The sequence below is a fragment of the Cotesia typhae genome, unplaced genomic scaffold (genome assembly GCF_013202065.1).
Source record: "Cotesia typhae breed Kobodo isofemale line unplaced genomic scaffold, CoteBio_Ctyphae scaffold_13, whole genome shotgun sequence".
Taxonomy (NCBI): Eukaryota; Metazoa; Arthropoda; class Insecta; order Hymenoptera; family Braconidae; genus Cotesia; species Cotesia typhae.
Window position 1 is genome coordinate 6740207 of NW_027423774.1, and position 24091 is coordinate 6764297.

The following is a 24091-nucleotide window of genomic DNA, read 5'->3' on the forward strand; positions in this document are numbered from 1 at the left end:
AATGTCGAATAAACACACATGTGTTTTGTACAAAAACCATTTTAAAAGGGCGCATGGTTTTTGTGACCACGCAACACGGTCATAAGCAAAGGTAATAAAATAATCATTAAGTATTTAAATTATAATAAATTTTTAAAATTAGTTAAGAGAGATTTTCTCAGTAAGATTTTGTCTTGGGGAGATTATGTCGGGGAGATTTCGTGGTGGAACCCCCTTTACGTGTAGGCAAACTTCAATTATCAAATTAATTAGTCACCTTCCCCTAATTATCAATTTCGAATTCCTTAACGATATTTCCGGGTTCTGCACTGATAAAAAAATTCACTTGACTCAAGAACCGAAATCTTGAACCAAGAATACCATTTTGAAGAAAATGATTTTCTTGAGTCAAGAGAATAAACTCTTAAAACAAGAAAATTTTCTTAGACCAAGAATAATTTCTTAGACAGAATAAGAATAATTTCTATAGACAGATCTCGGTGTTTCTAGACCTTATCATAAACCGATGTAGAGATATAATTCTTGTGGTCTTAGCAATGGCCAACTCGGTGTGCATGAACAGATCCGACGGTTCTGAAATTCTATCTAGAACAGTGCACATATGTAATTCCCGTAACATTTTTCAATACTCAACTTTTCGGCACTTAACACGGACAACCGCGGCATTTCTAAAGGTTGGTCTAGGCTGTTATAAAGATATAATTTCCGTGGTCTTCTCGATGGCCAATTCGATGCGCACATACAGATTCCGCTATACTTATCCAATCCGGTATATAAAGGCTCTTCCTCCGATTTCTGACGATTGTCTTGAGGTTGAACATCTTTTGTTATTTTCAACATAGATCGATGTACGTTTTGTTGTACCTCGGATGAATAGATTCGCGAGGGTTAACCAACATCCGATTTTGATTCTAGTATTTATTTCGTGAGGGTACCGAAGTCAGTGTATTTCTTGGAAGAAGCAATAAATTCTCTGTTTTTGGTTTGAAAAAGGTTATTTATTTTGATTGTTAATCTTTTTACATGATTAAGTAACAAATACCTTATAAAACTTACTCACTAATTTTTTAATTTAAATATTTTAGTAGTCTTCAAATGAAGCGTCTTTCTAAAAAACAATTATATTAAAAATTTTATAAACTTGAAAATTCCTGTTATACAGTGACTATTATTTAAGTAAATATGTGATGGAAAAAAAAATTATAAAAACCATCAAAACAGTATCGGGGCAATAAATTCTCTCAGTAGGTCAAGTGGAGCATTACTGCTCTATGTATTGAATAGTCGTTGATGTCTACACTGCTGGGGCTAGTTACCTTACCGGCGTATGAGTAGTTACTGTAGAAAAATGGTATCAAATTGATGTCAGGTTATTTTGGAAAAACACGACACAGCCTGAGGTACCGAAGGTGGGGATAAGCGAGTGTGAGAGAAGTATTGCATTTACAATACATCTCCCTTGTAAGGAAATAATAATCATAGGAAAATCCACACGAGTTACACGGGACCGTAATATGTCACTATGTCTGTATCTATGGATGTATGTATGTATGTGTGTGTATGTGTGTGTGTGTGTTTTTTTTTATAGAGGAGCAAAAAAAAAATGTGTGTGTGTATTGCGAATTTAAAAAAATTTTTAATTTTTCTTAGCGGGAAGTTAAAAAAAATTGACATTTAGAAATTTTAATAAATTAAAAATGCAATTTTTTAAAAACAATTTTTTGGAGCACATTTGTTTGTTAAATAAAATTAAAAAATTTTTAAGTGACAGTTAAATTAATTTTCATGACAAATGTAATTTATTGAGCTGAGAGTGGCACGTCTATCGACGAGGGCACTCGAGTGACAGAGACTAGGACAACTCCTGATCTGATCCATAACCTAGCCCACCGAATTGCAGTGCAGTTTGTTGAACTTGGAAAAAGATCTGTATTGCAGTTTTTAATGACCTCAAACTTGAAAGTGTAATAATAACTATTGTCTTAACTATTGTGCCGACCGAGTGCTCGAATCAGAAGTGTACGCATGCGCAAAATTTACTTATTGTTCATTAAATAAATTTAAGAATTTTTTAACGAATCAATTATACCAAAAAAAAAAAGGGAGATGTAAAAATTAAAAAAAACTGAAAAATGCAATTTTTTACAGATAATTTTTTGAAACAAATTTGTTTTTAAAAAATTAATAAATTGTCTAGTGACCACTAACTTTAACGTCATTTTATATAAGACATGTTTATCCTCTAAATTAAAATACATGATGATAGTCTTGAAGTTAGTCAAAGGTCGAAACTCGTAAAAATCGCGCCACGATTCATCATTGGTTGAAATCTAGGCGCGCGCGTAGCGCGCTATTCAAATTTCTAGTAGTTTAATAAAAAACTTGACAATTCTACTCTGATTGTATGCGCTCTATCTGCTAAACAACTTAACCTCCAAAATAATGAACAAGTAAATAAAATGAGTGGATTTTTTAAATTTTATAAACAACTCTTGGTTAAATATCCATTGGGATTGCAAGCTCTGCAAGCTGGTAATTATAAAATTAATTATTTAAAATTTAATTTTTGACATTTATTGAGGTATAAATATTTTTAGGAGCTTTGATGGCTGTTGGAGATCAAATGGCTCAGAATTTAGTTGAAAATCGGAGTTTCAGTGACCTAGACTTTATGCGGACGGCTAAATTTTATGCAATTGGATTTTTTATTGGTGTGAGTGTATAACAATTGCTGAAGTTATCTGACAACTGTCAATTTTTTTAATTTTTATAACAACTCAATAACAAACAAAAAAAAAATTCAATAATGATTTTATGATAGTAAACTTAGCAAATAGTTGATAATTTTAAGAATTTTTGTAACAAATAAATTATGGCAAAAAAAAATTGACATTTATGCAATTTTTTTTAAATAATTTTTTGGAACAAATTTATTTGTTAAAAAAAATTAAAAAATTATCAAGTGACAGCTAACTTTAATGTCGTAATGATTTTTTTTTTTAATTTTCACATGTGGAATTTTTTTATGATACTGAAATTGAGAGACATTTGATAATTTTAAGAATTTTTTTTAACAAACAAATTATAGTAAGAAAATTTTTATTGAAAATTTCATCTTTAGAATCTGAAAAATTATGAATGAGATTTTTTTAATAATTTTCTATGCCTAGTTTATTTTTCAAGAAACATCAAAAAATTGTCAAGTGTCTGCTACCTTCAACCTCATATTTTTTTTCATAATAATTTAATAGCTAAAAATTATAAAAAAATTTCTAATGTCAATTAACTTCAGTGGCTTATTATTGTAATAATATAACAAATTTATAAAGCTGAAGTAAGCTAACAATTGTTAATTTTTTGGATTTTTACAACAAATAAATTATTACTAAAAAAAAAAAACATTTAAAAAAAAGCAACAATAAATTTTTTTGAGATCTAGAAGTGGAATTTTTTAGAAGTCTTTTATTGTGATAAATTATTTATCGAAAAAAAATCCTAAAAACCATCAGATGTCAGCTGACTTCAGTATTATAAAAATTCGTAATAATAATAATAATTAAAAGCAGGGTCCAGCAACAAGAACGTGGTATGGAGTGCTTGACAAATATATTGGCTCCAAAGGAACAGTAGTTGCTTTAAAAAAAGTTGCTTTTGATCAATTACTGTTTGCTCCGACATTTATCGTCGTTTTGCTAAGCTCAATTGGATTGATGCAAGGCAATGATATTAATGGAATAAAAACTAAGCTGTCCAATGAGTACAAAGATATTCTTATAAATAATTATAAGGTAATTAAAATTTAATAATTAAAATTTAATATTTAGAATTTATTAATTACAATTTAATAATAAAAATTTCAATTTCATAAACATTTATTTTTTTTGACTCAGTTATGGCCAATGGTCCAGTTGATAAATTTTACATTTGTACCGTTGCACTATCAAGTACTGTTCGTCCAATCAGTGGCTGTCTTTTGGAATACTTACGTGTCTTTTAGAACCAACAGAGATACATTGCATAAAAAAAATAATACAACACAATAATGTACTTGGTGAGATTTTAAAATGTGTGTATTACTTTTAAGTATTACTTTTTACATAAATATTTAAAAAAAATTTTTTTGAGACAATTATTTAGGGTAATTTTTTGAGAACATGAGACCCAAATAAATCTGGACATGTCTGATGGCCACGAGCGATCAGATCGATTTTTTTAAGCAGATCATAGTTAATACGCTCGGAAACAACAGCGTCGTGTTTGTACTCTGGATGAGTGAGTACTTGTTTCCGCATCCACGCAGCGTCAGTGAGAAGTTCTCCCTTGGCTCGTTTGCTAAAAAGATTCAAGAACTGGTCAATGATACTCCGAGTCTCAGCGTCAACCTTCATATCATCAACGTAAGAATTAATCAGCGGGATTATGCCTATAAAGCTTTTTTTTCCATTTATAATTTCATTAACCGTAAATTCATCGTACTCTTGATCAATCGGTTGATCTGTTGCAACATTATGGGAAGTAATGTCTTTACGGAACCACAACTTCTCTGTATTGACAGCGTCACGTTTCTGCGACCTCATCATGTTGTCCTCGACCTTGCTCAGCGGAATCAAGACATTTAAATTGAAATAAAGAATGATCTTGGCCAACAAAATTACAAAGCAGCACGCAGCTGCGTTTTCAAAGTCCGTCATCTGGATGTCCATCGGACGGAACTCGACCCTCCACCCGATATCCGAATTACTCGGTGGTGGCTTGAATCTCATCGATCTCCAGGTCGATCCTTGGATATTCTCAAAACAGGTTGTTTCAGTTTGGTCGTCTACATGAATCTGAGTCGACAAAATTGACACTGGGTCTCTTGACATCAGATGAGCGATATGCTGAGCAAGAGCTTTTCCGACTCCATTTTCCATCATCAGGTTCACCCACTTGTCATCATAACTCAGAGGAAGATCGTTGTACCGCTGGCCTTCTTCACTGAGGTACCACTCGACGGATCCGTTTCTTCCAGTTCTCATCAATAGTTCTCCAGGCTTCAGAGGCGCCAGACCTCGTTCTCCTCGCGTTCTGTCATCAGTTGCTCCAAGCGACGGTATCCATCGGTTATCAACCTCAGTAAGATAACCGCGAAATATGGGAGCTGCTACCGTAAGTGCTACCTGATTTTATTATTATTATTATTGTTATTGTTATTATATATATTATTAAGAGAATAAGAATAATTTTGTGTTCAGGATAGTGATGTAAAAATCGGTTTTTTTCATTATGATTGCAAAGATTTCTAGATACATAATTAAGAAATGACTTTGTATCTTGTGAATTATTGATATTTTTAAAGATATGAGCTCACCCTGACATTACACTTATCGAGACCTTTCATTAGAGTACCCACATCAATTTTTCATATATTTTATATATTTATATATATAATATATATGAAAAATATATCAAAAATGCATGTATGTACTCAAATGAAAGCCCTTGATGAGTATAAAATCGGGATGAGCTTATATCTCTAAAAACGTCAATATTAAAGAAAGTACACTGCAACTTAACAAAAGTAATTATTTCAGAAATGACCTTGTATCTTGTGAACTATTGACATTTTTAAAGATATAACCTCATCCCGATATTACACTCATCGAGACCTTTCATTTAAGTACCCACATCAATTTTTCATATATTTTATATATTTATATATATTAGGGTGTTTCAAAAAAAGACGAATTTTTTTTTTTCTTTTGATGTCTAAAAATTGATAGTATACCTAAAAACAAAAATTTTGGCGCCCATGTGAGCTCTTAATATCAATAGTAAGATTTGCCTGTATCCATTTCTTTATTTTCCATTTAAATAACACTGGAAAAATTTTTTTTAATTTTTTAATTTTTATTACTTTGGAACGGTTCATCGTAACAACAATCTGAAAAATGATATTAGTAGGAAATTTTACGCTCTACAAAAAACATCTGAAGACCAAAGTTCCTCAGATTAACAGCTTCAAAGATATCCGCGGTCAAAGATAACACTAATAAAAAATTTATAATATTTTCCAATAAAATTACAAAAAAAAATATCACATGCTATATTTTTATTATTTTTTATGTTAAATTACTTTAATTCCGTTAACCTGAGACTGTAAACTTTTTTTTTTTACTAATTAATTCAATACTTAACTCACGAAATGCACTAATATATAAATATAAACGTTAAAATTGTCACATAAATGATTTTTTGGTCTTTCTTATAACAAATTTATTTTATATTTTATAAAATTTATAAATTTTTGTAAGAGGAAAATGTAAAGTTCCTTATTACACAAACTCACCAAACACTCATCATTGCATATTATTCAAAATAATATGAAAATTCTGTAAATACGTTAAATCAATTAAATCTACTATAAAACTTGATCAAATGTTTTTTATTTGAAAAATATCAACAGAGCTTTATTTAGCTCTGTCGGTACAGAGTATTATATTCATTTAATTTGAGTGTTGTAGCTAATAAGCTCTGTGTTGGTAAGCCTGGTTGTTCGGTACTAACTTCATTTAGTTGCTTTGCTCTCAACGCTTTACTATATCTTCTCGTCATTGTCTTTGTTCATTGATACTGACTGTTTTTTCAATCCGTTATATTATTAAATTAATTAGTTGAAATGTATTAGTTATAAATTTTGTGACCATAATGGTGAAAACAGTGTACTTGATTGGTGATGTGTTAAGTGAATTAGTTGGAAAAAAATTACCCTCTCTGAAAGAGGTTATGTCGCTTTTATTTTATTATCTTGATACGAAAAATTTGTCAGTTAAAGAAAGTATATCAATCACTATCAACAAAGTTTTTGAAATTTGGTGTGCGGCACAAATCCCGACAAGAGAGAAAAAATCTGCTTTTTTGAAACTAATCTCAAATCACAATCGATGGAAGAATTTACAAAAAAACCGTAAAATGAAAAAGTCAAAGTCTCAAAAAAAAAAAGGAATCCGTTTTTCAAGATGAATTAAATAAACTATTTGATGTAGCTCATGCGGATGTTTTAAATATACTGGAGAAAAAAGATTATTTTATTTGGGACAAAAATCTTCCAGTCGACGTGGTTTTATTTCATATAATTCTCAACCAATTTTAAAAGATGTCGAAGACATGGATGTTGATATCAGCAATTATGATAATAATAACAATAATAGTGATAATAATAGTGAAGAGAACATTGATAGCAATAATAAAAACTATAATAATAATGGTAATGATAGTAATAATAATATCGGAGAGTTTGATAACGACAATGTCAACTATTATTGTGCAGTTAAGACTGATGATGTTGCTAATCATAAAATATCAAGTCACCCATCTCAATTATCCCAGAAATCTTTGGAAAGTAATACTTCTCGTATAATCTCTGATTATGAAGATGAAATGCCAAAACAACAAGTTCCAAAAATTGATATAATGACACCAGAACTTGCTGCGGCTTTGGATAGAGCTAACGTGACTAGTAGGATGGCGACTTACATTATTGCTACTTTATTATCTAGCTTGAACATTGATTGTGCAAGCGTAAACTTTAGTCATGTGACTATTCACCGAGCAAGGGAAAAATTCCGGAAAGAAGCGGCGTTAAATCTGAAGACTAATCTGGAAACTGACAATTATGTACTACATTTTGATGGAAAACTGTTATCAGATATTACAGGTACAGAACAAGTTGACCGGCTTCCGATTATTTTATCATCATCAGGTAAATTTCAACTGTTAGGAGTTCCTAAACTAGAATCTGGGACTGGACAAAACCAAGCTTCGGCTATTATTAAAACAGTAAAACAATGGGATATTAATACTGACAACATCAAAGCATTGTGTTCTGATACTACGGCGTCAAATACGGGTAAATAATTTATTAATAAAAAAAATATAACATGGTTGATTACCGTAATGTTTAAATGCTAAATCAAATCAGATTTTTAGTATTAACCATTAATTTCCAAGTTATGAGTTATTTTTTTTTTTTCAAATTGAAAAGATTTCTCCGTACTACTCTAAAAAATCGATACTTCACTAGCAATTCTCATTTTATTTTTCAGGAATCAGAAATGGTGCGTGTGTATTAGTAGAAAAGGCTCTTAGTAGAAAACTGTTGTACTTGCCATGCCGACACCATATTTTTGAAATTGTTCTTTGAAGTGCATTTGAAGTATACTGGCCTGCTTCGTCTGGCCCAAACGTTCCAATTTATCAGAGATTTAAAAGAAGTGGGATGAAATTGACCAATCAAACTTTACGGCTGTTATTTGTGACAAAAAAGTTTTGGAAGTAATAACACCAATCAAAGATGAGATTTTGAAATTCGTTAATAATCAAATAGAAGTAAAATTTTTTAATCCAGCGCTGAAGAATTATTAACTGACGTTAAAGTGGAAAAGAAAAATGTATAAAGTTCAGTATAATTGAGAAGCTGATTTTCAAAAGGGTATCTTTTCATATTTTAAAATACCAGTTTTCTGAACTTTTAAATACTAATTACTTTGAGAATTATGAACATTTATAAATGAAAATCGAATTGCAGCTTCATAACCGATTGCACTTTATAGCTAAATTAAAAGAAGTTAAATACAAATATTTATAATTGAAGATAACTAGTTTTTTGTCTCGATTAATCAAAAATCAAAAGATACCCTTTTGAAAATAAGCTCCTCAATTATCAATTTTACTCTGATTAATTAACTTGCCGTCGTGATTAAAAATATTGAAAATCAGTTTCACATGACTGTTATACTTTCAATCATCTTTAACGATTAAAATTGCGTTTGTAAAATATTTTACAACTTTTACCTCATATCAGTTAATAATAATTAGTCTTCTCAACTTGGAAATTGCGATATAATCAATTTCATTTTGACTTGTAACTTTTTTTGTAGATGGATCATTGTCGAGACGATTACCGTGAACTTCTGGAATTATCATTAATATTTTTGGGTACTACTACCACAAATATTACATTTAAGCATCCTGGACCGGTCCATCATGCAAGGTGAATGGCTAAAGCAATATATAGTTTAAAAATTTTTTTATTCAGAAATGAATTTCATCTTACTAAATCGGAAATAGATGGATTACGAGAACTTTGTTTATTTATCATAATATTCTAATTAAAAGCTTGGTTCACTGCGCCGTGTGCTATAACAGCACCTAATAATGATTTAACTTTGATTAAAGAATTAATTTCATATGAAAGATTTAATAATAGTCTTTCACAGACATGCTCACAAAAATTAGCCGATCACTTGTGGTATTTAAACAACGAGCTGTCTGTTTTATCTCTCTTTGATAAAAATGTTTCAGTTGGAACAAAAAAAAGAATAGTTCATGCTCTTAAAAACTGTAAAGCCAATGAAACTACAACAAATCGCTTTATAATAGATAAGAAGAATTTAGAGTCATTATTAAATAAAGATCTTAGTCAATTTGTATCTATGAGATCGATTAATATATTTGAATCGTTTGATTTGTCGTATGAGTTCATTGATGAGGATGTTACTTTGTGGCCTCAGAATCCGAATTTCTTAGAAAACTTGGAGTATTTCGGGAAACTTCAAGTTGTGAATGATGTAGCAGAACGCGGCGTGGCATTGATAGAGCAGTATAATCGATGCTTAACAAAAGATGAAGAACAGCTTCAATATTTGTTGCAAGTAGTGACAGAACATAGAAAACAATATCCTAATTACAATAAAAGTAATTTTATAAAACTGTAATATTTTCAAGTTGAAAAATTGTTGTAACAAGTTGTAAATATAGTTTTTTGTTATAAAGAATTAATTGTTCAATTAAATTTCTTAATATTTAGTAAAAAAAAAAAATAAATTTGTTATAAAAGAGACCAAAAAATCATTTATAAGATATTTTTAACGTTTATATTTATATATTAGTGCATTTCGTGAGTTAAGTATTGAATTAATTAGTAAAAAAAAAAAAGTTTACAGTCTCAGGTTAACGGAATTGAAGTAATTTAACATAAAAAATAATAAAAATATAGCATATGATATTTTTTTTGTAGTTTTATTGGAAGATATTATAAATTTTTTATTAGTGTTATCTTTGACCGCGGGTATCTTTGAAGCCGTTAATCTGAGGAACTTTGGTCTTCAGACGTTTTTTGTAGAGCGTAAAATTTCCTACAAGTATCATTTTTCAGATTGTTGTTACGATGAACCGTTCCAAAGTAATAAAAATTAAAAAATTAAAAAAAATTTTTCCCGTGTTATTTAAATGGAAAATAAAGAAATGGATACAGGCAAATCTTACTATTGATATTAAGAGCTCACATGGGCGCCAAAATTTTTGTTTTTAGGTATACTATCAATTTTTAGACACCAAAAGAAAAAAAAACTTCGTCTTTTTTTGAAACACCCTAATATATATATGAATATATGAAAAATATATAAAAATGCATGTGGGTACTCAAATGAAAGCTCTTGATGAGTGTAACATCAAGATGAGTTTATATCTTCAAAAACGTCAATATTTAAGAAATTACAGTGCAATTTAACAAAAGTCATTATTTAATAAAGCAAAATTTTATTCATTTATAGCTCACTAGTCACTGCAGTCACATAGTGACTGCAAGGTTGCTAGTTATTATTATTAAATACTAATTTTTTTTTATATTTACCATTACAGGACAGAATACTGTCAATTGATCATATAAGACCTGGGCTTCTGTGAGATCTCTACCAAGCAGCGTTGCTTGCAAGCAACAACCTCCCATTCCGAATCCTGTAGAGTCCATGTAAACATGGTCGTCTTTGGCAAGTCTCTGAGCTTCTCCGTTATCACCCAGAGACCCAAAATTTTCTCTGAATGGCTTTGGGACATTTTTGTCTCGAAAAACTGGCGATAATTATTCGTCAGTAATTAATAATGATAATAATAACAATAATATTATTATTAAAAAAAAATTAAGAAGAAAAAGAAGAAACTCACTCGGAACATTAATTTCTATTTTTTCTCCTCGACGGAGCTCTACATTCTCGGTGATTGCATGCCACCTTCTGTGCCCCTGAAAAAGAGTTCCTTCTTGGACAAACAAACTTCTGATGGACCCAGAGTGAGGCGTTGGCTTCCCAGGAGGCTCGCTAAAATTGGAACAGCCCAATCTGGAATAGAAATTAAAAATTAACTTTCTTTACTTTATTTTTAGTACGAAAGTTTATTCGTACAAACCTTGGGAATGAAGTTATTGTTATTAGCCTTTCTCCAGGCTTGAGAAATTCCATCGCCTCGACTCGACGGTTCAGCATATTTGCCTCAACATTATTGAAATCTTTTAATGATGCACCGAACGGTTTTCCCGGAGTTGATTCTATTTGATAAGAACTGAACTCTGGCCTCCAGAGACACTCCACTGACCTGAAGATAAATCTCTCGTGAATAAAAATTTAAAAGTTAATCTTGAGATTAAAAAAAAAAAAAAAACATACTCAGGAGACTGATTTTCTTTTTTGTTTAATTCAACAATCAGTTTGTGAGAAATTAAATTCAATTTTGCCGATTTTTCTAAGTCGTCAAATTTAACTATTGTATATTCAATCTGAAAAATTAATTATATTAATTTAAATTACAAATTAGTGCGTAATTTATATTAAGAATAATTTGCATTAATTTTTTAATTTACTGTCAACTTTACGACGCAGATGGTTAATTTTTTTTTTTAATTAAATTCAATTGGAATAATTAGTACCTCATCGCCCCATTTGAAGTCATTGTCTTGTTTGTCCTTGCATCTTTTGTACAAATTGATAAATTGAATTATTCCGTGCTCACGCACGTACTCCTTAATATTTTTTATTTCTTCCCAAGTAAGTACTTTACCTTCTGTGAGTTGGCCCATATTTTTCTTGATTTCAAAAATAATAATCAAGTATTTAATAACAGCACACTTGTGGCTTGAAATTAATACGGTGATATGTAAATGAATATTGTTATTTTTTAATGTTAAAGTTAGCTGACATTTTTTATTTTTTTATTTATTAAATTTGAACGGAAAAATATTTTTTTAAAATTGCACTATAAAATTTTTTTTTTAATAATTTTTTCAATTAAAAAAAATTCCAAAAATTTTTAAATCTCAGCTAACGTTCATAATTTTACAATATTAAAGTTAGCCGATATTTTCAATTTTTTTTTTTTTTACTTATTAAATTAGAATTAAAAAATTGCACTTATAATTTTTTACAAATAAATTATTTTTTTTTTTTTTTTAATAAAAAAAATTCTAATAATTTTTAAATCTCAACTAACTTAATTTTCATAATTTAAAATTTAGCCGATATTTAAAATTTTTTATTATTTATTAAATTAAAACTAAAAAATATTTTTTAAAAATTGAATTTACAATTAAAAAAAAAATTATCAAAATGTTTAAATGTCAGCTAACTTAATTTTTTATATATTAATTTGTTAAATTGACTTACTCTGACCGTTGACACACAATAACTGAATCCGATACCAGCCGTCGACTGTCACTTTATGCTGCGTTGAATTTGCAATTATCAAGCAGTAGCAGGAAAATTAGTATGCGCATAGTAAATCTTAACTTGACTATCTTAATCAGAGTCACTGATAAACTATTTTTAAATGAATTTATTAAAATTATGTAAATATCTAAAAATCTGCTGAGTAATTTTCCTTAAATAGATTATTTAACAAAATTATTAATATTTTTTAAAACTTAAACATCAGTCAAAGAAAAATTATTTTCACGTATAACTCAGATGAAATTGTTACGTAACAACGCGTTTACCTTTTTATAGATCTACGTAGCAATAGTGAATCATTCAAAAGGCATGCAAATATTTACAGCCGACATAGTTTGTTTAATAACAATTTAAATCAATTTAAAACTTGGTACTCGTTCAATCATCGACCATTTAAGTATATAAATTTAATTTAAAGTAGTGATTAATATATTTTATTCAAACTCAATAATTTGTTAAAAAATTTCCATCCAAATGAAAAACTTTAATTATATTTTTCTTTTAACAATTAATTAAAAGAAAATAAAATATATTATTTATCAATTACGTTCAAAGGTTATCATTATTAATACTACTTTTATTTTAATTTATAAATGCATTTTTTTTCATATTTATTTTATACATATTTATATAAAAAATTTATAGCCATTAATTCAAATAATTTTTAATTAAAATCCCAAAAACAAAAAAATTTTTTTTTAGTATAAAAAAATATCCCCATACAATTTTACATTATTTTTATAAATTTAATAATCGTATAAATTTTTTGTAAATTGATTTTTAAAAAATCTGACAATAAGTAAATATAAATTTTAAAAGTGTATAAGTGTTTAAAATACAAAAAATAATATTTTCCAATGTAAAAAAAAAAAAATTAAACTTCCATTGTTCACGGAAAGAACAAGATGACAATGGAGTCATCCCAGATTATACTCAGTGATATCTTTGGTGAAAAAAAATTTTAGATAGTATTTAAAACAATATTTGACTATCCTAATACCTAAAATACATAATAGATATAATAATGTTGTGCGCAAGCGCTAGAAAAAAAATGCTGGAGATATCACTGGGTATAATCTAAGATTCTACAGATTATAATCCAAATTATACAGAATACTATCTCGGATTATATCCAGTGTAATCTTACGCGGTATAATCAGAGATATTACTGAGTGAAATGAGAGATTATAATGAGTATAATCCAGATATCACTCAGTATAATCTAGATTATACTAGCTACTATCTGAAATTTTTTTCTCTACAAATATCACTGAGTATAATCTGGGATGATATTCAGTGTCATCTTGTTTTTTCCGTGTACAATTTTACATTATTTTTCTAAATTTAATAATTGTATAAATTTTTGTCAATTGATTTTGTAAAACTTTGACAATGCTAATAAGTAAATATAAATTTTTAAAGTGTATAAGTGTTTAAAAATAATATTTTCCAATGCAAAAAAAAAATAAATTTTTACTGTAACTACTGTATAAATAATGAAAAAATATTTAAGTTTTACGCCCCTAAAAATCTAGTTAAAAAAATTATTCTTAAATATTTTACAATGAATAATAACTAAATACTGTGTTGAAAAAGAAAAAAAAAAAAAAAAAAAGAAAAAAAAAAACGAATGAATTAATTGACCAAGTGACATTTCTCAGCGATGGCAATAGCCGCTGGAATAGTTTCGGTAGTTTTTGAAGTAGTGCAGCAGCCCAGCAACTCTGGGCAAGACCTGACGCCCTTCTGAATCTCGTAAGCACTTTTGATAATGTCGTAAGTCATAGTCTCGTTGACCACGGAGTCTTTTTTGTACTCTGGATGATTGACGACCTCCTTTCTAATCCAGGCTGCGGTAGTCATCAGCTCGCCAGAGGCACGTTTCCTAATCAGCTTGAGATAGCGCTGGATAGTGCAGTGAGTGTCTGCGTCGACGTTCATGTTGTTCAAGTAGCTGTTGATAAGCGGGATCAGCCCGACAAATACGCCGTCCTTGCCGTTTATAATCTCATTAACAGTGAACTCCCCGTATTGGTCAGCCTTTAAAGCGTTATCTTTCTCGTTCGTTGAAGTTATATCTTTCCGGAACCAGAATTTTTGTTTGTTTACTGCGTCGCGCTTCTCGCCTCGTGACATGTTCTCGATTACTTTGCTTATGGGTATCAGTAAATTGAGATTGTAGCTGAGAATTACTCGTGATAGCAGCACGATGAAACAGACTACCGCTGCGTTCTCAAAATCAGTCATTTGGACGTCGCAAGGTCGAAATTCTACTCGCCATCCGATTGATGAGTTTGGTGGTGGAGGCTTGAAACGCATTGAACGCCAATTTGTTGATTGCAAATTCTAAAATTAATTTTTATGAAATTATTAAATAGAAAATATTTTAACAAAAATTTTGAATAAAAAATATTTAAGAAACTATTTTGACAAAAATTTTAAATCAAAAATATTTTGAATAAAAAAGAAATTTTTAAATATTTTAACAAAAATTCTAAATAAAAAAGCAATTTAAAAATATTGAATAAGAAATTTTTTAACAAAAATTTTAAATGAAAATATTAAAAAAAATATTTTGATAAAATTTTAAATAAAAAAGAAATTTAAAAACGTTTAAACAAAAATTCTAAATGAAAAATATTTAAGAAACTATTTTGACAAAAATTTTAAATAAAAAATAAATTTTTAAATATTAAATAAAAATATTTGTTAATGAAAACTAAATTAAAAAAATAACTACCTCAAAATGATCAGTGTCTGTTTCATCATTTTGATCCAACTGCGTGGACATAAGACAAACACAATCCCGAATAAATAAATGAGCAACATGCTGAGCCAAAAGATGATCAATCCCATTATCAATCAGCTGATTGTAGACCTCTTTATCATAAAGCAACTGGGTATCATTGTACTTGTCTCCCTGCTCGCTGAGGTAAGACTCAACAGAACCGTATCTCGAGGTCTTGATGATGAACTCCTCGCCTTTGAGTGGTTCAAGCTCGCGCTCACCTCTGGTCCGACAATCCACGGAATTGGAGACGACAAACCACCGACTGTCGATGTCAGCAAGGTATCCTCGGTAAACGGGACTGGCAGCCGTCAGAGCCAACTGTTTGAACGTTGAATAAACATTTTTTTACCTGGTTTTAAAATTTTTAGGTTTAACAAATAAACGAAAATTTGAACTTTCGTTTGCGATAGTGGGTACAAACCATTATAGGACACAAAGGCGTCAACTGGTCGTACAAAGTCCTAGCTTCCCGGATGTTACTTGCTTGGAAAGTCACCTGCAAACAGCAGCACCCCATTCCGAAGCCCATAGCGTCCATGTAGATGTGGTCGTCTTCAGCGACTTTTGCGCTGCTTCCGTCGTCTCCTAAAGCTGATAAGTCTTCACGGAAAGGCTTTGGGGTGTTTTCATCTTTGTAAACTGTAATAATTTAATTTTTTATTTATTTTGAAAGAAGATTTTTTATGAAAATACTTACTGGGAACATTTATGATTACTTTTTCACCCCGACGTTGTCTGATGTTTGTAGCAAGTGTCTTGAAACGGGGATGACCTGGAAATACAGCTTCATCGGAAAGAAATAAACTTCTTTGATATCCAGCATCTGGTGTTGGGTTTGCTGGTGGTTCTGTTGAATCAGGACTGCCTAATCTGTTAATTAAAACATTTTTTTATATTATTAAGAGAACAAGAAAAAATTTGTGTCCAGGATAGTCATATGATAAAATCGGTTTTTTCACTGAAATTTAGTATCATTGGAAAGGTCTTGACTTGAATTTGTGCTGTTTCAAGATTTCATCTCATTCTCACTAATAATCAATTTATTATGACAAGTACTTAGGCTGCATTCGTAAATGCTCTATCTTTAGATACATAATTAAGAAATGACCTTGTATCTTGTGAAATATTGACATTTTTTAAGATTTAAGCTCATTTTGATATTACACTCATCGAGACCTTTTATTTGAGTACCCACATCAATTTTTCATATATTTTATATATTTATATATATGAATATATGAAAAATATATAAAAATACATGTGGGTATTCAAATGAAAGTTCTTGATTAGTGTAACATCGAGATGAGCTTATATCTTTAAAAACGTCAATATTTAAGAAAGTACACTGCATTTTAACAAAAGTCATTATTTACAAAATAACCTTGTATCTTGTGAAATATAGACATTTTTAAAGATATAAGCTCATCCCGATGTTACACTCATCGAGACCTTTTATTTGAGTACCTACATCAATTTTTCATATATTTGTATATATTATATATATGTATAAATGAAAAATATATAAAAATGCATGTGGGTACTCAAATTAAAGCTCTTGATGAGTGTAACATCGGGATGAGCTTATATCTTTAAAAACGTCAATATTTAAAAAAGTACAGTGCATTTTAACAAAAGTAATTATTTAATAAAGCAAAATTTTAATTTTTTATAATTTACAAATCACGGCAGTCACATAGTTTCTAGTAAATTAATACTGCTATTAATTTTTATTTTAATTTTAAGAATTTTTGAAATATCTTAAAGCTTGAAAATTTTTATTTCAATTAATTTTTCAATTTATTATTTTTTATTATTGTAAAGATAAGTACCCATAGGTGAGCATCAACTCTATGAAAAAAAATTAATACCTCAAAAAATTAGTAAAAGTCATTAATATTTCTTTAGACTTTAATTGTTCCTCAGCTTCCAATCTCCGATGTCTCATATTAGCCTCAACAATATTAAAATGAGCCATTAAGCCTCCATACGGCTGTCCTGGAGTCCCTTCAATCATATAAGCTCCGAATTCCGGTCTCCACAAGCATTTTACCGCGCTAAAAAAAATGGACAATAATAAAAATCATTATTACTCAGTAAATTGATTAATTATAATCATTAAAAGAGAAACTTTAAATACCTAGGATCAGCCTGCTCCTTTTCATTGAGTTTTAGCATGAGATCATACGACCTCAGACTCAATTTAGCCGTTTTCTTTTCATGGTTCAGCTTCACCAGCATATACTCGACCTTGAAAAAAAAAAAGGACATTAATTTACAATTTACATACCAGCTAAGTCTAATTTGTCAAAGTCATTAACTTGATTAATATTAATTGGTTGAGGAAATAAAAATTGCGGTTTAAATATCAACAATTACATGGCAATTTTTATTTCTAACATTGTATCAACGTGACGTGACTCATCACTAAAATCAATTTTTTTACTAAAAGTTTAAATAGTGACTTGGCTATATTTTACTGATAAACACACACATTGTTATGTAAGTTATGAAATTTTATTGCTCAATAGTAAGCAAATCTATAAATTATTGCTGCAATAAATTTTTAAATAAGTGAAATTATTTAATTTAACTCACTTGAACTTTTTTAATTTTTTACTACTACGCTAATATATTATTTACTTTGACTTTATTACCTCATATCGATTGCATTCTAAAGAAATAATAATATATATGTATATATTATGATAACAATTTATTTCTAAGAATTTCAAATCAATAAAGATTTCTAAGAATATTTTTATTTAATAATAATTTTTAATTAAATTTATTATCATTTTTCACACCACTAATTAATATGACACTAAAGTTTACAGATATTAAAAATTATTTTAGAATTTTACAATAATTTATGACACTCAAGTTAGCAGAAGTTTGAAAATTTTTTTATTTTTTTTATTAATTAAATTGCAACTAAAAAAATATTATTAAAAAATTACACTTTATAGTTTTTCAAGTTTTTTACAGGTGAAATTTTTTTTTTTTAATTGTTTCATTGAAATTTTTTCAATAAAAATTTCTAAAAATTTTGCAATGTCGGCTCACTTCATTTTCATTAAAAAAATTTAATCAAAAAATTCCACATATGAAAATAAATAAAAATTACATGACATTAAAGTTAGCAGTCACTAGAGAATTTTTTAATTTTATTTGATAAAAAAATGATTTTAAAAAATTGGATTGTTAATTTTTAAATGTCAATTTTTTTTGCCATAATTTATTTGTTAAAAAAAATTCTAAAAATTATTAAATTTATTTTCATAAAAATTACAAGAAAAAATTTTTAAAAGCATTTTTTTTATTGTAATTAATTTGTTATTGAAATTTTTAAAATTAACAGCTGACGGCTAACTTCAGTATTATTAATTAATTCACTTTTTACACTAAAAAAATGACATTCAATAAATACTTGTCAATTTTTTTTATAAGAAATTACTAAAAAAAAAAAAATTCAATTAATTATATTAAATAAAAATAATGAATAATAATAATAATAATAATAATAAAAAAAAAAGGAGTAAAAACAATAATAAAAAAAACATTACCTCATCACCCCACTTAAGTACATCACCCTCTCGGTCTCTCAATTTTTTATACAAATTAATAAACTGAATTATTCCATGCTTTCTCACGTGTTTAGAAAGTTTTTTTGTTTCTTCCCAACTTATAGGATGACCTTCAGTTAACAAACCCATGCCTTTTATTTATAAAAAAAAAAATAATAATAACAACAATAATATTAACACAATAAATTTTTAACTTGGGTTCCAGCCGAGTGACTACCTCATACAAGTTATTAATAACTGAAATAAGCGGCTTATTAAATAGCAGTAACAACTAATATAAAAATAATGATGAACACTCCGGTAAATTCAATTGTTAACTGGCAGTGGTTGTAGGTTGTAGATTGTAGTTGGCTCGATGTAAACTATCGACTACACTTCCATTTCCTACTACGTGTAAATATATATTTAATATAAAATAGTCCCATGATCACTTGCGATAAATTTACTACTTTATCGGCGCCATGACTATTTTAAATTTATCATTTATAATTGACAATTACGGCAAAGATAAACAACGCCTTAATAGATTAAAATTTCATTTTTTAGTGTAATGTCTTAAGATTTTTTTTTTTTTTTTTTAATTATAAGATTAGATAAAAATGTCAATGAAAATTAAGATAGCTGACATTTAAAAATTTTTAGAATTTTTTTTCATCAAAAAAATTATTCTAAAAAATCTCAAAAAAATTTCATTTATAAAAAAAATTTTTTTTAAATATTTTTTTGTTCTAATTTAATTATTTAATTATTAACAATTTTTTTTCATAAAAAATTTTCATTTGTAAAAAAGTGCAATTTAAAAAAAATATTTTTTTGTTTTAATTTAATAAATTCAACAATTAAAAATGTTGGCTAAATTAATTTTTCATAGAGTATAAAAATATAAACTTAAATTGGGAAGGATGATTAAAAAAAATATAATTTTATTTTTTAAATGAAAGTTGGATTTATTAGACGCTGGTAAAAAATCATCAGCAACAAATCACGTAGATCCTGAATAGCTTTGGACTTAGTCAAAAAGACCGAAACCCATGTCATCATCCTCGGATTCCGAGTCTTCTTTCTTTTCTTCCTTCTTGTCAACAGCTGGGGCAGCAGCAGCGGCTGTGGCAGCTGGAGCGGCGGCGACGGCAGCGAATTTGCTCGGGTCCTGAATTAACAAAATTAAATTAATATACAAAATTGTGATAGTAAATTGTAAAGACATCTAAAAATTTTTTAGATTTTTATAACAATTATTAAATCGGTTGCCTAATTTTAAAACACAGTAACTGCACAAATTTTATGCCTGATATTTTTAGTATTGCTGCATTTCTTATAGCTTTTAGACTAATTTAATTAAAAAAATTTCCATTAATTTTTTTCAGCTAAAAAAATTTGGTAATTATTTACAAGTGGGGTCAACCTTATCTTGAGCCATCCATATTTAGATAAAAAATTAACATTTAAAAATTTTTTTTATTGCTCGTTTTTATAGCGCATTTGTGATAAAAATATCGTGAAAGAAAAAAATTAAGATTTCGATAGCTTTTTTGCCTTCAAAAGTTGGAAAAAATTTGGCTCGTATATTTTTGGATAGAATTTATATTTTATCTTTTTTTGATATATTTTTTTTTTAATGTACACGGAAAGAACAAGATGACACTGCATATCATCCCAGATTACACTCAGTGATATCTATAGTGAAAAAAAAAAAAAAAAAAAAATCAGATATTAGCTAGTATAATCCAGATTATACTGAGTGATATCTGGATTCTACTCATTGTAATCTGGATTATACTAGCTACTATCTGAAAATTTTTTTACTCAGTATAATCTGGGATGATATCCTGTGCCATCTTGTTCTTTCCGTGTACATAAAAAAACGAACAATTAAAAAAAAAAAAATTGAATATCACAATTTTCTAAAAAATTTATAAATTTTTTGGAAAATTTGTTAAAATCGTGATAATCAACTTTTTTTTTTAAATTGTTCATTTCTTTATGCATTTAAAAAAAATATTTCAACAAAATTAAATAGAAACTTGGACCAAAAAAATAAAAATGAAAATGGTTGACCCCACTTGTAAATATTTACCAAAAAATTAAATTATTAAAAACTTAAAGGAAAGTTTTTGGATTTTATACCTTGATGTACTCCTTGATGGTCTTGGCTTCCTCGAATTCAACGTCGGTGACGGCGGCGAGAGCCAACAAGTTCTTGAATCCGTTGACAATGCTGTGAGGAGCACTGGCAACAGTCGGGTAGCCGACAGCCAAACAAATTGAAGCCAAGTTGGCGACTCCAGCCATGAATTTGTCCCTTAAGTCCTCGGGCTTGATGTCCAGGATCTCCGGGGCGAAGATGGTACCTGAGTCGTAGACCTGCTCGACCATCAGACCGTATGAAAACGGAGAAATGTTCAACATGTTCAGAAGAGTTGCTTCTGAAGCTCCGACTTTGTCACCGGGTTTCAAGATGTGGACATCGTTCTGAAAATATTATTATTAAAATTTGTATCAAGATATTTAAATTGTTTTGATAATTTTATAAGAACTTACGATGATTTCAATGGTACCCTTGGAAATCTTGGTGGGGATACTCAAAGCCTGGAAGAAAGAAGTCTTCTCGGGACCCAAACCGGTGTTTTGCGCGGGAATGATGACACTGAGGGGCGCGATGGCACCAGCACGAGCTGGAGCGCGGACTTTGTTCTCCAGAAGCTTGTCGCGGACCTCAACAAGGTCGCTGCGGGTGAAGACGAAACCGACGTTTCCGCGAATGTGGGGGAGAAGTTTCTCCAAAGCTGCGTTGCGCTCAATGTGACCGCGGATAGCTTTACGCATCATGGTGTTCTTTCCCATGAGGACCACTGCGGTTCCACGCAGAGACATACGGATCTGCTGCATCTGCTTTGAACCAACATTGTCTGCGCCCACGATGAAACATTTTGGGTAATCGTCCAACAATTGCTGTAATTATAATTCACTATTAGTTTTGTTTTTATGATATTAAAGTCGTCATTTGACCATTAAAAAAAAAAACATTGTTTTTTAGCAATTAAATTTCTTCTAAAAAATTGCTTTTTTTGTTTTTTAAAAACTCTACATGTAAATTATTTTTTTTTAATAATTTAATTGTATCTAAAATTATCACATATCTACTAAAATAAATTTAATTTATTCTTTTCTAACAAAAAATTTTGTTCTAAAAAATTGTTTTTAAAAAATTGCATTTTTCATTTTTTTTAAATTTCACATGTCAATTTTTTATTTCCTAATTTAACTGTAACAAAAATTATCACATATCTACTAAATGAATTTTAATTTATTCTTTTTTAACAAAAAAATTTGTTCTAAAAGTTGATTTTAAAAAATTGCAGTTTTTGTTTGTTAAGAACTACATGTCAATTTTTTTTTCATAATTTAATCGTGACAAAATTTATCAAATATCTAGTCAATTAATTTTTCTTTATTTTAAAGGTTTTTTTTTTTTAACAAATAAATTCGTTCTATAAAATTGCATTGTATAGTTTTTTTTTAACAAACAAAATGTGTTCTAAAACATTGCATTTTTTATTTTTTTCAAATTTCACATGTCAATTATCTATTTCCTGATTCAATTGTAAAAAATTATCAAATATCAACTAAATTAATTTTCATTGATTTTTTTAGTTTTTTTTTTATTAAAAAAAAAATTTGTTCTGAAAAATTATATTTTTGATTTTTTTGAATTTCTAAATGTCAATTTTTTTTTTTGTAATTTAATTGTAACAAAAATTATCAAATATTTACTAAATTAAGTTTTCTTTATTTTATAGTTTTTTTATTCTTTCCAAAAAATTGATTTTTTTTTTTTTTTTTTTTTTTCAACAAAAAAATTTGTTCTAAAACATTGCACTTTCAATTTTTTAAAAATTTCTCATGTCAATTTCCTATTTCCTAATTTAATTGTAATAAAATAATCAAATATCAACTAAATTAATTTTCGTTGATTTTTTTAGTTTTTATATATTAACAAAAAAAATTTGTTCTAAAAAATTAAATTTTTGACTTTTTTGAATTTCTAAATGTCGATTTTTTTCGGCATAATTTATTTGTAACAAAAATTATAAAATATCAACCAAATTAATTTAGAAATAATTTTGTTTTCAGTTTTTAAATACTTACAATAAGTTTTAAGAAGTAGTTTGACTTCCACGTTGCTTTGTCCTCCCTACCCATCTTGAAAGTGAGAATAGGGATACTCTACCAGAATTTAAGGACTGAAAATATAATTAATAAATTAATACATAATTTTCAATTTTATTTATTAGCAAGTAAAAAAATAAATAATGAATTTTATTATTTATTGAGATTCAGACAGCACTTCAGCGCGTTCTTCAACTTCTATGCCGGCACGTAGTGGGTTCAGCTATTTCTAGCTTCTACATGACTGATCGACATATCAGACGCGTGAATTTTTCATCATTATAAGCGTGAAAATAAAGTTGGCCGACATCTAAAAATTTTCTTACTTTTTTTTATTGGAAAAATGATGAGAAAAAATTTTTTAAAAAACTCACTTGTAAAAAAATTTGATTAACTGTAAGTGCAATTTAAAAAAAATTTTTTTTAGTTTAAATTTAATAAATTGATCAAAATCAAAAAATTAAAAATGTCGGCTAACTTAATTGTTATTTCTAAGCAATAATTTATTTTTTCTTGTTATTTACTATATTTATTAAGCTACAAAAATTTTTTTCAACCACATGGCCATTTAACCTCAAAAAATTTATTTAATCACAAAAATACAGAATTAAATAGAAAAAATAATTTATTATTTTATGAAATTATTACGTAAAAATATACCGAGTTTTTTTTTTTTTTGGAGTGATATTTTTTAATAATAATTATTAATTGCTTGCAAATAATTAAAAGTATTCAAATACATCTTACCACAGCAAAGTATACGGGCGTAATGAAAGAGGAAAAGGAAGCGTGGCCACGATTGGGCTTTTAGTTTTAATTTTTCACAACAAAGGCGCTGGGGTTAAACTTTTAACCGCGCAAAAAATTAAAACTTGAATTTTTTCAGTAAAAGTAAATAAATAAAATAGTCAATAATAAATTTATAAATTTTTATTATGCAAAAAAATATGACAGTAAATTCAATATTTAAATATTAATTTCTTAAAAAAATACTGAGCGTGTAATTTTTC

The 24091-nt window shown here is 28.2% G+C and overlaps 5 protein-coding genes across 8 annotated transcripts; 2 read left to right on the plus strand and 3 right to left on the minus strand.

The window, feature by feature from the left end:
* Nucleotides 1-2323: 2323 nt before the first annotated feature.
* Mpv17 (Mitochondrial inner membrane protein MPV17) lies at nt 2324-4117 on the plus strand. The gene is made up of 4 exons (XM_074253334.1): nt 2324-2532; nt 2598-2713; nt 3567-3788; nt 3891-4117. Exons 1-4 carry the CDS (start codon nt 2460-2462, stop codon nt 4041-4043), a joined length of 564 nt encoding a protein of 187 aa, XP_074109435.1. The 5' UTR covers nt 2324-2459; the 3' UTR covers nt 4044-4117.
* On the minus strand, nt 3807-12613 carry LOC141534164 (glutamate--cysteine ligase catalytic subunit-like). Of its 2 annotated transcripts, none has more exons than XM_074253328.1 (7): nt 12474-12613; nt 11741-11896; nt 11481-11590; nt 11224-11409; nt 10984-11156; nt 10673-10890; nt 3807-5159 (listed from the first exon to the last, which is right to left on the minus strand). In XM_074253328.1, the coding sequence occupies exons 2-7, from the start codon at nt 11888-11890 to the stop codon at nt 4134-4136; spliced, it is 1863 nt and encodes a 620-aa protein (XP_074109429.1). In that variant the 5' UTR covers nt 11891-11896; nt 12474-12613; the 3' UTR covers nt 3807-4133. The 2 variants fall into 2 exon arrangements, with proteins under 2 accessions (XP_074109429.1, XP_074109430.1); XM_074253329.1 differs by having other exon boundaries at nt 11741-11945; nt 12474-12612.
* LOC141534165 (uncharacterized) lies at nt 5170-10819 on the plus strand. 3 transcript variants are annotated; one of them, XM_074253333.1, is made up of 4 exons: nt 5170-7888; nt 8085-8429; nt 8919-9031; nt 10681-10819. In XM_074253333.1, exons 1-2 carry the CDS (start codon nt 7147-7149, stop codon nt 8180-8182), a joined length of 840 nt encoding a protein of 279 aa, XP_074109434.1. In that variant the 5' UTR covers nt 5170-7146; the 3' UTR covers nt 8183-8429; nt 8919-9031; nt 10681-10819. The 3 variants fall into 3 exon arrangements, with proteins under 3 accessions (XP_074109434.1, XP_074109432.1, XP_074109431.1); XM_074253331.1 differs by having other exon boundaries at nt 8085-8367; XM_074253330.1 differs by having other exon boundaries at nt 8085-9031.
* A 1515-nt stretch (nt 12614-14128) lies between the features above and the next one.
* On the minus strand, nt 14129-19277 carry LOC141534163 (glutamate--cysteine ligase-like). Its single transcript, XM_074253327.1, has 7 exons — nt 18891-19277; nt 17465-17574; nt 17196-17381; nt 16025-16197; nt 15749-15966; nt 15277-15645; nt 14129-14882 (listed from the first exon to the last, which is right to left on the minus strand). Exons 1-7 carry the CDS (start codon nt 19038-19040, stop codon nt 14172-14174), a joined length of 1917 nt encoding a protein of 638 aa, XP_074109428.1. The 5' UTR covers nt 19041-19277; the 3' UTR covers nt 14129-14171.
* Nucleotides 19278-19832: 555 nt separating this feature from the next.
* Rplp0 (ribosomal protein LP0) lies at nt 19833-23870 on the minus strand. The gene is made up of 5 exons (XM_074254387.1): nt 23829-23870; nt 23061-23155; nt 21453-21863; nt 21039-21383; nt 19833-20061 (listed from the first exon to the last, which is right to left on the minus strand). The coding sequence occupies exons 2-5, from the start codon at nt 23112-23114 to the stop codon at nt 19921-19923; spliced, it is 951 nt and encodes a 316-aa protein (XP_074110488.1). The 5' UTR covers nt 23115-23155; nt 23829-23870; the 3' UTR covers nt 19833-19920.
* Between the last annotated feature and the right edge of the window lie 221 nt (nt 23871-24091).